This window comes from Echinops telfairi, unplaced genomic scaffold (assembly GCF_000313985.2).
Source record: "Echinops telfairi isolate 266 unplaced genomic scaffold, ASM31398v2 ScPeMD7_7468;HRSCAF=8506_0, whole genome shotgun sequence".
Lineage (NCBI taxonomy): Eukaryota > Metazoa > Chordata > Mammalia > Afrosoricida > Tenrecidae > Echinops > Echinops telfairi.
Genome location: NW_022111369.1, coordinates 56,262,382 through 56,276,091, shown reverse-complemented (window position 1 = coordinate 56,276,091; position 13,710 = coordinate 56,262,382). Strand labels below are relative to the sequence as shown.

At 47.2% G+C, this 13,710-nt stretch overlaps 1 protein-coding gene across 1 annotated transcript in view; it reads left to right on the top strand.

Annotated features, from left to right (window-relative positions):
- Positions 1 to 13,710, top strand: part of ATP8A1 (ATPase phospholipid transporting 8A1) — a 222,369-nt gene that overhangs the window by 77,850 nt on the left and 130,809 nt on the right. The window contains exons 20-22 of the mRNA XM_030888552.2: positions 285 to 354; positions 8,338 to 8,422; positions 12,396 to 12,535. Coding sequence (XP_030744412.1) covers positions 285 to 354; positions 8,338 to 8,422; positions 12,396 to 12,535 — 295 coding nt within the window. The remainder of the gene's footprint in view (positions 1 to 284; positions 355 to 8,337; positions 8,423 to 12,395; positions 12,536 to 13,710) is intronic.

Genomic DNA, 13,710 nt, shown 5'->3' with positions numbered 1-13,710 from the left:
TTACATAGTTTGCAAATCTGAACATTGAACTAGAACTCTTGTCTAACCTAGTGTAGGCATCAAGCCTTGTTGAGAGCCATTCCCAAAATTCCTCCTCCTTAAAAAACACAATGTAACTTTCAGAGGTACCCAAGTCTACACCCAGGGGGGTGAATGGTTTTGGTGGAAGGGTGGGCTCATAATCAGTGTTTTTTGCCGTGAGTATTAAAACAGCGAGGCATGACAAATGTAACTGTGCACTTTCTTGGTGTGCTGACACTTGATGGAAAACCGCTTTCTTTCAGCTCAAGGAAGAGAATGTCTGTGATTGTCCGAACTCCATCCGGGAAGTTGCGACTTTACTGCAAAGGCGCTGTAAGTTTTTATTTTTACCTTGTACAGTGTTGATTTATGATGGTATATAACGTGCACGGGAGGCACTCTGCTCCGGAAATGTAACACAGATGTTCCGCACCAAGCTGCCGACATGCGCGGTTGTTGCTGGTTTTAGTGGCGTGCTCAGCCCGTCTGGTGACGTGTGGAATTCCTCCAGCGTAAATGCAGTGCTTTGAAAGTTTAGCTTTGCTTACTTCATATAAGTCAATTCTTGGCACATAGTTTCTGCGGTTTGTGGTCTAGAAAGGGCATGAGAAAACAATAAGATACAGTAGATATTTGTAAGCGGTTGTTTTATTAGATTTATTACAAAGTGGTGATTGTGATAGTATTATTTATTAGCGGGTGATGATGCATACTAAGTTTGAAATTAACCTTCGAAAGGCCATTGAAGCAGCGGTGGCGGGGGAGTGGCGAGGGGAGGGCCACAGTGACGACTCTGGTTTCCAGGCTGGGTGACTGCTATGTGTCTCTCGTTGTTGACACGGACAGATTTGGTCCCTGTTGGCGGACCTGGATGGTAGCGTAGGCAGAAACAGGGCCTGGTGGCACACATGGTGAAGGGCTCCAAGACTCAGCAGAAGATTGTCAGCCGCCCCGCCGAGAGGCACATGGGAAGACAGGCTTGTCAGTCTACTTCTGAAAGGTCACCGCCCGGGCATCCACATGAAGCAGTAACACTCTGCACTGTGTGGTCACCTTGAATTGACTTGATGGCAGGTAGTAAAATGGACAGAAACAGTGATATTTCATTATAAATGCATTTTCCTATTTAAATATGTTTGCCAAACCCACTGCCTGCAGAGTCCGTCTGACCCATGGAGACGTTACAGAGCAGAGGAGAACTGTCCTTACAGGGTTTCCGCAAGCAGGCTGCCACAACGTTGTTCTCAGGAGCCAAGTGGGTTTGAACCACTGCCCTTTTTGTTAGCAGCTGAGCCTTTAGCCACCGTAACCCCAAGTCTCCTAGAACATGCTTACACTCACAGGAAAATGAGAAATCCACTCACCACGGCCTTTTATTGCTGTTAAGACCCTGTTCATATTTTTTGAATTGTCTTTCGAGGCTCCTCAGTGTATGAACCTTTCTGTCTGGAGCTTGTTGATTTAAAATATAATCAGATATTTGGTTTATCAAATGTTATTTGAAAATTGAATTATATAAAAAGGACCAAGGTATTTATTTAAATCCCTGTTGAGAATGTTTTTGACTGCCTTCCTCGGTGTTACAAGTGGTGAAATGAAACATTTACCTGCCTTGGTCTGAAAGCGTTCTGGTGGAACTCGTTTAGTTGTAGAATCCCCTTGTTCTCATTCATTCAGACAGGTAAAATTCATGGGATGGATGTCATCTATCAGATTTTAAACTGGATTCTGTAGGCACAAACATAAGTGAAATCACAGATTTTTCAGGGAAATATATGTATGGATTTGGGGTACAATTGGGAAACATCTTATGAAGTTATTTCATATCGCAATGTGGATACTTTTTTCCAAAACAATGCCGTAAAGAAGAATTTCTTTTTGTAAATGATAACATTTTTGTAAATAATAACATTTAGCAATAAGGAAATAAAATGAGCCTTAAAACCTCCCATTTTATCAGCAGAACAATATGAAGGCAAAGGAATACATGCAGAGGAGTGTAAGTGTTAAAGGCAACAGACGTCAGTGCTGTTCTGTGCACAGCCCGGCACTAACAATGCTCACAAGTGAACGCATAACTGAAAATGCAAGATGAGCCAGTGTGAGAGGAGGATGCACTAGACTTAAGAACATAAAGATAAGTCGTGCAGAGAATATCACTAAGGAATCTCTTTGCTTAGGTTGCAAATGTAGTCATGACTACCCTAGAACTTCCAGGGAGACAGGTGATGAGAATGTCTTAGAGAAAGCGAGACACCTGGAGGAAATGAGTTGTGGGCTTGGGGACACAAGACCAGAGTTTCAGGGGACCACAGGATCCACTGGGAACACAGGCCACAAAGACAAGGTTTTGTGTTCTACTTGGTGAATAACAGGTAGATTCTTTTAAAGCTGATAGCAGTCAATCTGAAGTAGTCTCTTCCCATCTGGGGGAAAGCAACATGAAAATAATTAGTCTAGTGAACCATGTGATAATCAGTCTCGATTACATGGGACCAGAAGAACTAGAAGGTGCCCAGTTACCACCACCAAGTGTTCTGAAAGGTATTGAATTAGAAGCAGAGAGTGGGAGAAAAATGTGGAACAAAACTCAGAAGAAATTAAGATTACCTGAACTACTAGTGCATGGAGACCACTGGCACCCTCAAGACTGGTGCTTAGTGACCTTCAGGCCTGGAGCTCACCTCGCCCTTGTAGCTTAAATTTCAGCTGAGGTCTGTAAGGTGGACGGTTACACTAGTGTGCACTCCTTAGAAGAATCAGCCATTTGAGATCAGTGGAGCTGCATATTCCCACGGACAAAATTCCGAAGGCAGACTGGGGAAGGGAGGAGTAAGGAATTGAAATGAGCAAACCAGGGAGGAAATGGACTAAGTGTGATTTCCTTGTGAGGATTTCACTCAGGGACATGAAGCAGCATGTGGGTGAATGGTTAAAACGAAATACAGCTTGCCCTGTAAACTTTCATTCAATTCGCAATAAAGAGTTATAAGAGCCCCCCTACTTTAAATGCTCGGTATGTATCCAATAGACACCCAACTCAGATTTTCCGTTAAACCTTCTGTGGTGTGGTCGTCTACCTCGAGAAACTTCGAGGTGTTGAGGCACTGACCAAAGAATGGAAACAGCAGATCTGCATTTTTTAATAATCACAGGAGTGATTATTGACATGTATTAACTTGTTTTTCACATTGTTACCTCGCTCCTCACCCTCTCACCCCCATCCCCACCTCCACCCCTGCCAGATTGGCTATGAGATGTGAATCAGTAGTCGAAAGGCGCACACACATGCAACAGGGTGAGAACAACTTGGCATGTGGTAGGGCATCAGTATATGAAGCTGGAGGCATGAGTGATGTCATGCCCTGCCTCCACCCCACCCCACCCCAGGCTCAAGAACGTGTATTTTTTTTCTCTAATCATCCTTCCTCCTTCTTGTTGTTTTTCTATGGAAATTTATTTAAATTTTTCAAGTTTAATCTTATTGCATGGTTATTGATCAGGCTGTCTGCAAAACAAAGATACCTGGTTTCATCACACACCCAGATCTCACCGCACAGGCTGGTTGGGGAGCACAGGGAGAATGAGGAGGGAGGAAACAGAAACGCACACACAGCTGCCTGCCGAGGCTGCTGACCACGGAGCAGACAAGAGCCCATGAGGACCCACACCCAGGCAGTTCAAGAAGATTGAGAGGAGAGAGATTAAGGATTAGGAACCCTGGTAGCATAGTGGTTTCCAGATGGGCTGCTAACCGCAAAGTCAGCAGTTCGAAATTATGGGAGAAAGACAAAGCTCTCTACTCCCATAAAGAGTTATGGTCTCAAAAACCCACAGGGGCAGTTTGGCCCTGTCTTACAGGGTCACTGAGTAGGAATGGGGGGGAGCGGGGCGGTGGCAGTGAGGGAAAGAGAACTCATAGTGGTTCAAGACTCGTCTCTAACGAAGGGATGGAGATTTGCATTCACCCAGGGGCCCTGCATAGGAAAAGACCAGACAGCCTGCTCCTGCGAAGACGGTCGTGCAGAGACCCCCAGGAGGCTCTCCTCTGTCACACTCAATTGCTGTGAATGGAAATTGACTGGAGGGCGCCAGGCAACAACAAATGGATTACCTAGGCCTGACGAGAGAAGCTGTGTTCTCGCATTATTGTGAAATGTCTACTGGGCAGCTGAGTGGTAGTGATGCCTCTTTCCAAGTAGAGTTGGGGGCCTGCTGCTGGACCATCAAGGCAGAGAAGTCTGGGGGGCTGATGAAAATTTAGGGTTTAACATGTAGTTGAAACAAAAGAGACCTGGTGAGACCGTGGGTTACGTGCTGGGCTCTTAAATGCGAGGTCAGTCGTTGGAATCCATCAGTCAGTCTGCAGGAGAAAGCCCAAGGCCTTTTGACTCCCATAAACAGTTATGAACTTGGAAACCCACAGGGGCAGTTCTGCTCTGTCTTTTAAGGTGCCCATGAGTTGGGATTGACCCAGTGGCAGTGAATGGGTGGGTATGTGGGTGGGTGAGTGAGCGGAGCACTAGAAAAGTAGAATCAGGCAGTAAGCAGACACTACATCAGAAGAGAGGAGCAGGGCTAAACGTGGAAAGAAGATCCAAGAAAAGAGACTGATCAGTCATATGAAGAAGAGTCAGGGGAGGGTGGGGTGGAAAGTGGGAACTGATCACAAGGATCTACCTGTAACCTCCTCCCTGGGGGACGGACAACAGAAAAGTGGGTGAAGGGAGACGTCAGACAGTGTAAGATATGAAAAAATAATAATTTATAAATTATCAAGGGTTCATGAGGGAGGGGGGGCGGGGAGGGAGGGGAAAAGTGAGGAGCTGATGCCGGGGGCTTAGGTGGAGAGCAAATGTTTTGAGAATGATGATGCCAGCAAATGTACAAATGTGCTTGACACAATGGATCGATGTATGGATTGTGATAAGAGTTGTACGAGTCCCCAATAAAATGATTAAAAAAAGAAAAGAGACTGAAATCAGAAGGAGAATCGGGGAAGGCAATAGATTCCTTGGGGGAGTAAATAATCAATCATGACATGTGCTATGGTACGCCTAAGCTAAAAGAGTAAAAAGTGATTAAGAAATACTGAAGAAGTAGATGGTACCCGACTACTATTGTTCTGCCTGCTGCTATCATCCACCTCTACGACAGCAGGTGTAGGTATTACTTGTACAATGTGTGGGGCACCCCGGTGTTGGGCAGAGCTCTGGTCGACCGACTTGTGGAACTTACACATGCTGTGGAAGGCAGGGGGTAAACCGGGAACTTCACAACCCGTTGAGCCCTACTTTGAAGTTTGCGGAAGGCTTTTTTTTTGAGGATGTCTCCTGGAATTTCAGTAGGACCACCTCTTATTAGCTACAAAATGTGACCAAGATACATTATGAGTTATGAATTCAGATTCCCTTGAAGCTTTATGAGATCCTTTGTTGTTGATTCTGGTGGCTTTACGCCCATGTTCAACTTGTAGGGATGCCGTGTGACAGAATGAATTGCCCCACAGGGTTTCCGGGGCCGTGATCTTGACTGAAACAGACCACCAGGTCCTTTACCTGTGGTGCAGCTAGGAAGGCTGGAACAACCCACCTTTCTTAGCAGCTGCCAGCTTCCCTCTCAAGCCCCCTGTTGTAGTTGTTTGTAAGGTGCCATCGAGCCGGTTCCGACCCAGAGCCCCCCTGTGCACCACAGATGGAAGCCCTGCCCCGTCCGGGGCTGCCCTCACAGCTGCTCCGGTGCCCAAGTCCATTGTTGTAGCCACTGGGTCAGCCCATCTTGTCGTGGGCCTTCCCCTTGTGCACTGCCCCTCCACTCTAGTGAGCACGATGTCGTGCCCAAGGACTGGTCTCTCCTGACCACATGTCCAAAATATGTAGGGGATGGTCATTTGACTATCCAGTTGTAGCTCCTCGCCAGCGTGGACTGCTTTGCCTTGTCTGGTGAGGGAGAAGGCGGAGGCTTTCTCCCTGGAGTCACTGTCTTGGAAACCCGCAGGGCAGTCCTACCCTGTCCTATAGGGTTGTTATGAATCTGAATCTGAATCCACTCGATGGGAGGGAGGGAGCGATCACCTTGGCTAAAGCCAGGACACCAGGTAGCTCCATCCAGTTAAGATTTTTTTCCTAAACGTAGACTCTAGGTTCTGAGTGTGAGCCGAGGAGAGACTCCTGTTCTTGCTCCTGTGAACAAACTTTGCTTGCCAACGGTGTGCCCGCTGCAAAATGGAAGGCCGTTCCGTGGGTGAAAGCATGTGCTTTTTGTTTTTCTTCTTCACGTGGGAGCGTGCTTAGTGGTGACTGACATTTTAAAATGTACCATGTTGCACGCACACGGTGTGTCCTCTGCTCTTTCCTCGACCCTGAGGACAAGAGGGAAAGTGAATCGCCCCTGTTCTGAGCATCAGTTCTTCCAATTACAATGTTTGGCTGCATGGCAGAATTAAAGCTCTCATCTTATCACTCTTCGTCTCATTTGCATGGATGTTTTTCTTCCTAGATCTTCTTCGTTTTAAAATAGCCTGTTTTAATGCCATTGAAAATGTCATTAGTCTCTGAGGTGGGGTGGGGGATGGTGGGGGGAATAGAGTTTACACATTATACCTTTTTTTCAGTCTAAGGAAAGAGCCAAGAGGCGCAATTATTGTTTCCTTTTACTTTACCCCTCCCCCAGCTTTTCATTGAAAAATGAAAAGAAATTCATAATTGGGACTGGGACTCTTGCGTCTGCTCTGAGGTCACTGGGTTCTGTTTCTGTCCAGGGCGCTAAATCATACTGCATTAGTCTGCGTCCACGTCCCAGCCCTGAGACCAGAGACCACAGAGTGGGTCATACCACTGAGAAAGTAATTGCAGGTAGATGATTTATTTTTTCCTGGTCTCATAAAACCAGGCAGGCTGATCACTAAAACTCTGAAAACATTAAGCTAGTGCAGAGGCAAAAGGGAAGGCAAAGCGGGCAGTTTTTAAAGCGGAGGAAAACGGAATACATATGGTGGCACAGAGTTAAAGATGAAGAGGATTTTAGAGATAAGCCCCCAATTGCGTGTTACCGATTAAGAGCACGGAACCTGACGGCCTCAAGTAACTGAATTAGAAATATTCCGTTATTTAACGGCGGGGCTACGTCTGTGCAGGGTTCTCCCCATGGGCACACACTGGCTCCTCGGGTGGATTATTCCTCGTGTTTCTCAGTCTGTGTTTCCGGGAACATCAGATGCATAAAGATGCTCTAACTTCTGAAAGCCCCACCTTCTCTCCCTCTGCTCTATGGTAGTAGCTTGCAGGTGGCTCTGATTCTAGAAGCTAAGTCACTATCATTTCAAATACGAGCCGGCTCCCTCGAAGGGGACAGGCTTCGGAAGAGCTTACAGACTCAGACGCACTAGGAAGACAGGCCAGCAGTCTACTTCTGGCAACCATCCAGAGGAAATTTGGGTCACAGCAAGAACCTTGTCCAACTCTCGTGCTTTTGACCTGCCATCAGGAGGGCTTGACTGCTAGAGGGGGCCATCTCGATTGGTGAGGAGCTAGAGGACATGGGAGACCCTCAGTGAGATGGGTTGGCACAAGCGCTGAAAGAGTGGATTTGAGCATGCTGACAATTATGAAGATGGGACAGGTCCGGGCATTGTTGCCTTCTGTTTTACATAAGGTTGCCATGAGTCAAGGTCAGCTCAGCAGCTAACCACAGCAAGCTCTAAAACATCCTGTGTCAAATGAGTTTGGGGGAGATGTCACTGCGCCCCTTTGAGATTCGCCAGGCACCCTGGCATCTTAAAGACTCTGGTTATACCTTGGGCTGCTAACCAAGTTCAAAACTACCAGCCACTTTGCGGGAGAAAGATAAGGATTTCTACTCCTGTAAAGAGTTAGTCTCAGGAAGTTCTACCCTGTCCTATGTGGCTGCTATGAGTGAGACTTGACCCAGCTATGAGTTTGGTTTTCTGGGAAGAAACATGACAGCAGAGCCTACCCTTTGGCTTTGCCTAGGTCACATTTCACTCGATCACCAGGCCCTTCTCCCTCGCAGTGCCCAGGAGCATGATGTAATAGTCTGCACAGCCTGCCGGAGAAGGCAGGAAGGTGAGTGTAGTACTGGTCAAGTAGGAGATGGTGTTATTGTGAACCAAAGAGGATTGAAATGCAGGGTTAGCATCGTCATTCCTTCCTTAGAGGAAGCAGTTTGTGCTTTCACACCAAAGCTAAACGTGATTGGTTGTTTCTGCTTTGGTTTGTTAACAAATGATGCTGTCAACAGCAACCTCCAAGTCAGGATGCTTCAGCAAGTGCATTCGACCTTCTTCTTGTTTTCTAGGACACAGTCATTTACGATCGACTGGCTGAGACCTCAAAGTACAAAGAAATCACCCTAAAACATTTGGAGCAGTTTGCTACGGAAGGTGAGTGTCATGCCCCCCTCCCTCAAAACATGTTAAAATAAAGAAAAAGCATATCCTATTCCTATCTTGCAGCTTCCTAATGTCAAATATCAGTTATTGATCATCATTTAGATTATGCCGTATGCTATTCTCATGCAGTATTTTAAAACTTTACTTTCCTAAAATGGTTTTTATTTGAAAAAATGAGAGTTTATTCCCCATCTCTTCAGGGCACCAGGGCTAGAAATCTAATTTGTTCTTTGGAATTGGCACCATTTACAATGCCAATATTTAGCTTCCCAGCTCCAGGAGAGACCCATGAGATGGTCCCTGAAGAAGGGAACTGCAAGCTCACTGCCTGGAGTCAATGCCCACTGCTGGCAACCCCATAGCTCTTATCAGCCTGCCAGGGCAGAGTGGGACTGCCCTTTGGTGATTCCAGGATTGTAACTCTTTACGGGAGTAGAAAGCCCAGTCTTTCTCCCTTGGAGCAGCTGGTAGTGTCGAACTGTTGACCTTGCAGTTAACAGCCCATTAGTTACCACTACCCCACCAGGGCTCCTCCATACATACCTATTACAGTGTAGTTCACTCGTTTTAGTTCCCATGTGCCAAGCTCTGTGTGAAGCCCGGGAGGAAATCTGCAGTGAACAAGACTTTCTCTCAGTCTGAACTCTTAAACTATTTGACCTGGGACAGTGCACATAATCTGCAAACTGGGTTAGATTAGATGAAAGGAAATGGGGGGGGGGGGCGGGATTAAAACTGTAGAGTTCGTTACAAGGCCACAACAACTTGTAGTCTTATCTCTAAATTTAACCACAGCAGGTAAAAGGAAAAGAAGAAGAAGAGGTAAAAAAAACCCCACTAGTTGCTGTCAAGTCGATTCAGAGTGCCAAATGAGAGTTGTGCTGCTTCAGGTTTCGGTGGTTGGTTTTCCAGCACTGGATAGTGCAGCCTGTCTTCCAGGGTGGCCTTGACCTTCCACCTGTTCTATTAGCAGTCCAGACATTAACCTCTTAGGGACTCTGCCGAAGCCATCTTTGCTGTATCAAAACCTCTGGCATGCTTGCTGAGGGCGCCAAGCTTGATGTCGGATCCGGTTCTTTTCACTCTTCATCCAGACTGGGAAAGGACTGGGTGTTTTCTAGAGCTTTGGAAAGCAGGGAAACAAGACTTCGCCCCTGATTCTCAGGCAGAAAATGCAAGAGCCTGGAAATGAGCATTCCATAGCGTTTGGACACCTGACGGCTGGGTCTCCGCTGGGCTGGACAAGTGCAGCCTCCTCAGGATATAGCACAGGTTTGGGTGGGTAGGAGAGGGCATCTCTCTCCTCTGTGCTCCTAGCTTTTTTTCAGAGATCCTGTAGCTGCTTGCTGCACACCTCCGCCTCATTCACTCAGGGACTGGGCAGAATGATCCTTCTACTTGTGCCTACCCTAGAATGGTGTGCCAGCCAGGTTTTCAAAGGAGAAAGCTTGGAGGTTCCTACTCAGACATGACCTGGCAATAGAGACCACGCCACTCCTTTTTTTTGGAAGATCGAATCTTCTGGTTGCTTCATGCCCTCCCATTGCTTCTGGCTTCTGACCTGTTCTCTTGGCCATGTGTCATGTGACTTGGGGCCACCAGGCCTGGCATCGGGTCCTAGGTCCTCGAGTTATATGATCATGAGTCAGCATATTGGTGGGAACCAAAATTCCACTTCCTTCCAAGGTTGACGGGTGCCTTGGGCTCTTCCTTGTTCTGGTCATTCTACTTTGTCCTGGCTGAATGTAGCCTTCAAGTGAGTGATGCATGTAGCTTCCAGTGAGTCAGCAACCACAGTGGGAGGACTCCTCAGACTGCCACTTTGACCGTCTTCCCCTAGGTCAGCGGTTCTCAACCATCCTCATGCTGCGACCCTTTAATACAGTTCCTCATGTGGTGGTGACCCCAACCATAAAATTATTTTCTTTGCTACTTCATAACTGTCATTTTGCTACTATTATACATGTAAATATCTGATAGGCGGGATGTATTTTCATTGTTACAAATGGAACATAATTAAAGCATAGTAATTAATCACAAAAACAATATATAAGTATATATTGTGAAATATTGATTTCTAATGACAAATCCATGAAAGTTTGTCCTGAAGCATGGTGTAGCATGGGTAGGCGTCTTCACACCGGGTACTCGTATGTGGACGTATCTGCATGTGGGTCGGAGATGGATAGAGGAGCGGTGTCTCAGTTCCTAAATATGTTTTCCGATGGCCTTAGGCGACCCCTGTGAAAGGGTCATTTGACCCCCAAAGGGGTCACAACCCACAGGTTGAGAACCGCTGCCCAGGGTGTTTTTGCGGAGCTTCCTCTAACACTGCCCCTCACTTAGACTCTTCATGCTACAAATTTGTGGTGGTAAAGACTAAAGACGCTCACTGCCATCAGAGTGATTTGAACTCACACCGACCCTTAAGACAGAGGAGAACCATCCCTGGGGGTTTCTGAGATTGTCGCTTAGATTGTGACGGAGCAGAAAGCGAGCTGTTTCAAATGGCTAACCTGAGTTAGCAGCCCATTGTGTAACACCGCCCCCCCCCACCCACTGCTTTCCCCCCTCCCCCCCCCAGCTCAGCTCCTCCTCCTACAGAGAAGCAGGCGGCTTTACCAGTAGACCTCACTAGGATGCCTCATCCTGTCTTCGTCAGCCACAGTAAGCTTCTGAAGAGCCGGCTGCTGGAGTTGGTCAAGGGTGAAGGAATCAAGGCCCCTTGCGTGTAAGGTGCGACCGGTCTGAGAGTCCCTCCAGAAAGACCATGCTAGGGGCACTGTGGTCCTGTTCCGTTCACGAGAGGACCTGAACTCAGGAGAGACCAGACTCTGCAGAAGGACGTCATCTTGGCAGGATTGAGGGTCAGCGAAAGAAAGACAGACCCTCATCCGGCTAAGTTGATGCCTTGGCTGCAACAGTGAGCTCAGAGCAAAGAACACTGGTGAGTGTGGCACCAGACGGGCAGTTCTCTGTACAGAAAGTTGCTGTGGCTCAGAACCCACTCGCCAGCACTTACCAGCAGCAAGTGTCTTGGTAGGAGCTCTGGTGGCACAGTAGTTAAGCACTCAGCTGAAAATCAAAATGCACTGGCTGCCCCTCTGCAGCTAGAACCCGCCAGCCACTCTGCAGGGGAGTAATGGAGCCGTCTGATTCCAGAGGGGTTACAGTGGTCGAACGCTCTTGGCTGGCTCCATACAGTCTTGTAGGGCTGCAATGAGTTAGAATGGACTTAATGGCTGGGGGTGGGTGCTGTAGGATTTCATCGTATGGGGTCTGGGTGGAAGGAGGGTGCTGTAAGACATGACCATTGAGCTTAATCTGACGTAGATGCCAGGCACACGGTGGAGGGGTGTAAGGGAGACAAAGTAACCAGTGTGAGAGCCTGGTGTGTTGGAACCGAATGGTGGGGAGTGAGGCTGAGCAGTTGATAAAACATATGAACTACATTTGGGGGTCTAAACTTTATCCTGGGGACTGGTAGAAGATTTCATGCAGTAATCAATAATCTATTAAGATGAGAGTTTTTTAAAAGTCCATCCTAGACATGGTGATTCATTTTAGACATGGCAATTGAAAGCAAGAAGCGGCCTAGTGGTTAAGCATTGGGCTGCTGACTGCAAGGGCAGCAGTTCAAAACCACCAGCTGCTCCATAGGAGAAAGCCGAGTCTGTTCATTCCCACAAAGAGTTACATTGTTGGAAACTCAGAGGGAAATGCTATCCTGTCCCATAGGGTAGCTATGAGTTAGAATTGACTGTGCAGTGAGCTTGGGTTTTTTGAAGAGAACATTGATAGGCATTTTCTACGGCCTTGTCATATTGAATATGAAGTCAGCATTTTGTTTGAATTGAATCTGCTTTCTTGTGTTGTTGTTATTTTCAAATGAGATTTTTCAAATAAAAGTGGCCACCTTGTGAATGCAGCCTGCTCAGTGTCAGGGGGGTATGTACTCTTTCAGGCCTCAGGACGCTGTGCTTTGCCGTGGCGGAGATCTCTGAGAGCGACTTCCAGGAGTGGCGAACTGTCTATCAGCGGGCGTCCACGTCTGTGCAGAACAGGCTGCTCAAGCTTGAGGAGAGTTACGAGTTAATCGAAAAGGTAGGTGGGAAAAGGTTTGGCCCATTGGGCTCCTAAGTGTGGTTTTCAGTAAGCTTTACCTTCTTTTCAGGGGACCAACAGAGTAAAACTCAAACTTCCTCAGCACACGACTTGTGATGGAATTTCCTTTCATTGCCTGACAAAGCTTAAAACAGGTTCAAGCATTTGCTGATGGGAGATGAGAGATGGCTGTCTAGGTCTTCACTCGTCTCCCCATTTGAGATCCTCATGGGCTAGGTTATCCATCTCCTTTCCGTACCATTCCATGACTTCTGGCTCACTCAGCCTATGAAGCATGCCTCTGTGCACGCACATATATACACACAGCCACGACATGCCTATGGACATATGGGGCCCTGGTGGTGTAGTGGGTTACGATGACGCTTTGGGCCGCAAGCCATAAGATCAGCAGTTCGAAATCACCAGCCACTCCGTGGGAGAAAGGTGAATTGGCTTTATTCCCCTAAAGAGCTACAGTCTCTGAAACCCATAAAGAAAGTTCTATAGGGTCCTTGTGTCCTATAGGATCGCTGTGAGTCAGAATCCATGGCAGTGAGTTTGAAGAGTTTTGGGGTTGTTGGTTTTTATTTGTTTATGTACATATATTAGCAAGTGTGTATAACCTATAACATAAAATAATAGAGCCATATATATAACCAATGACTATATACCCAGCCCGTATTTTAATTTCAACTCTTAGCGGCCCTATAGTCTTATAGCAGAACTGCTCTGTAGAGTTTCCCACGTTGTACATCTTTGTGGGAGCAGAAGTTCTCCTCTTGCTCATTTGGAATGCCTGGTGGATGCAAACCACCAGTTATGGAACTGAACTGAACTCTAAACCCACCGCACCCCCAGGGCTCATCTGGTGACCACATAACTGATAAGAATATGAGAGTGAATAACATGGTGTTTGCCCTTGGCCAGTCACTGTGCTACTGGACTGAGGTGCATATATTCGTGCTGTCTGGAGCTATCAATACCCTCCCTTTATACCTGAGCCCCGGATGTCCCATCAGAACACGCTGACGCCCCGATGGTGGCTGCTGGTGTCAGGTGCCCTCAACTCGGAGCCGGGCTGTCAGTGTGCTAGAGAAGGAGGCACCTCCAGGGCCTGCACCGGCTCACTGCTGCAGCCACTGTCAGTCCATCTTGTCGAGGGTCTTCCTCGTTCT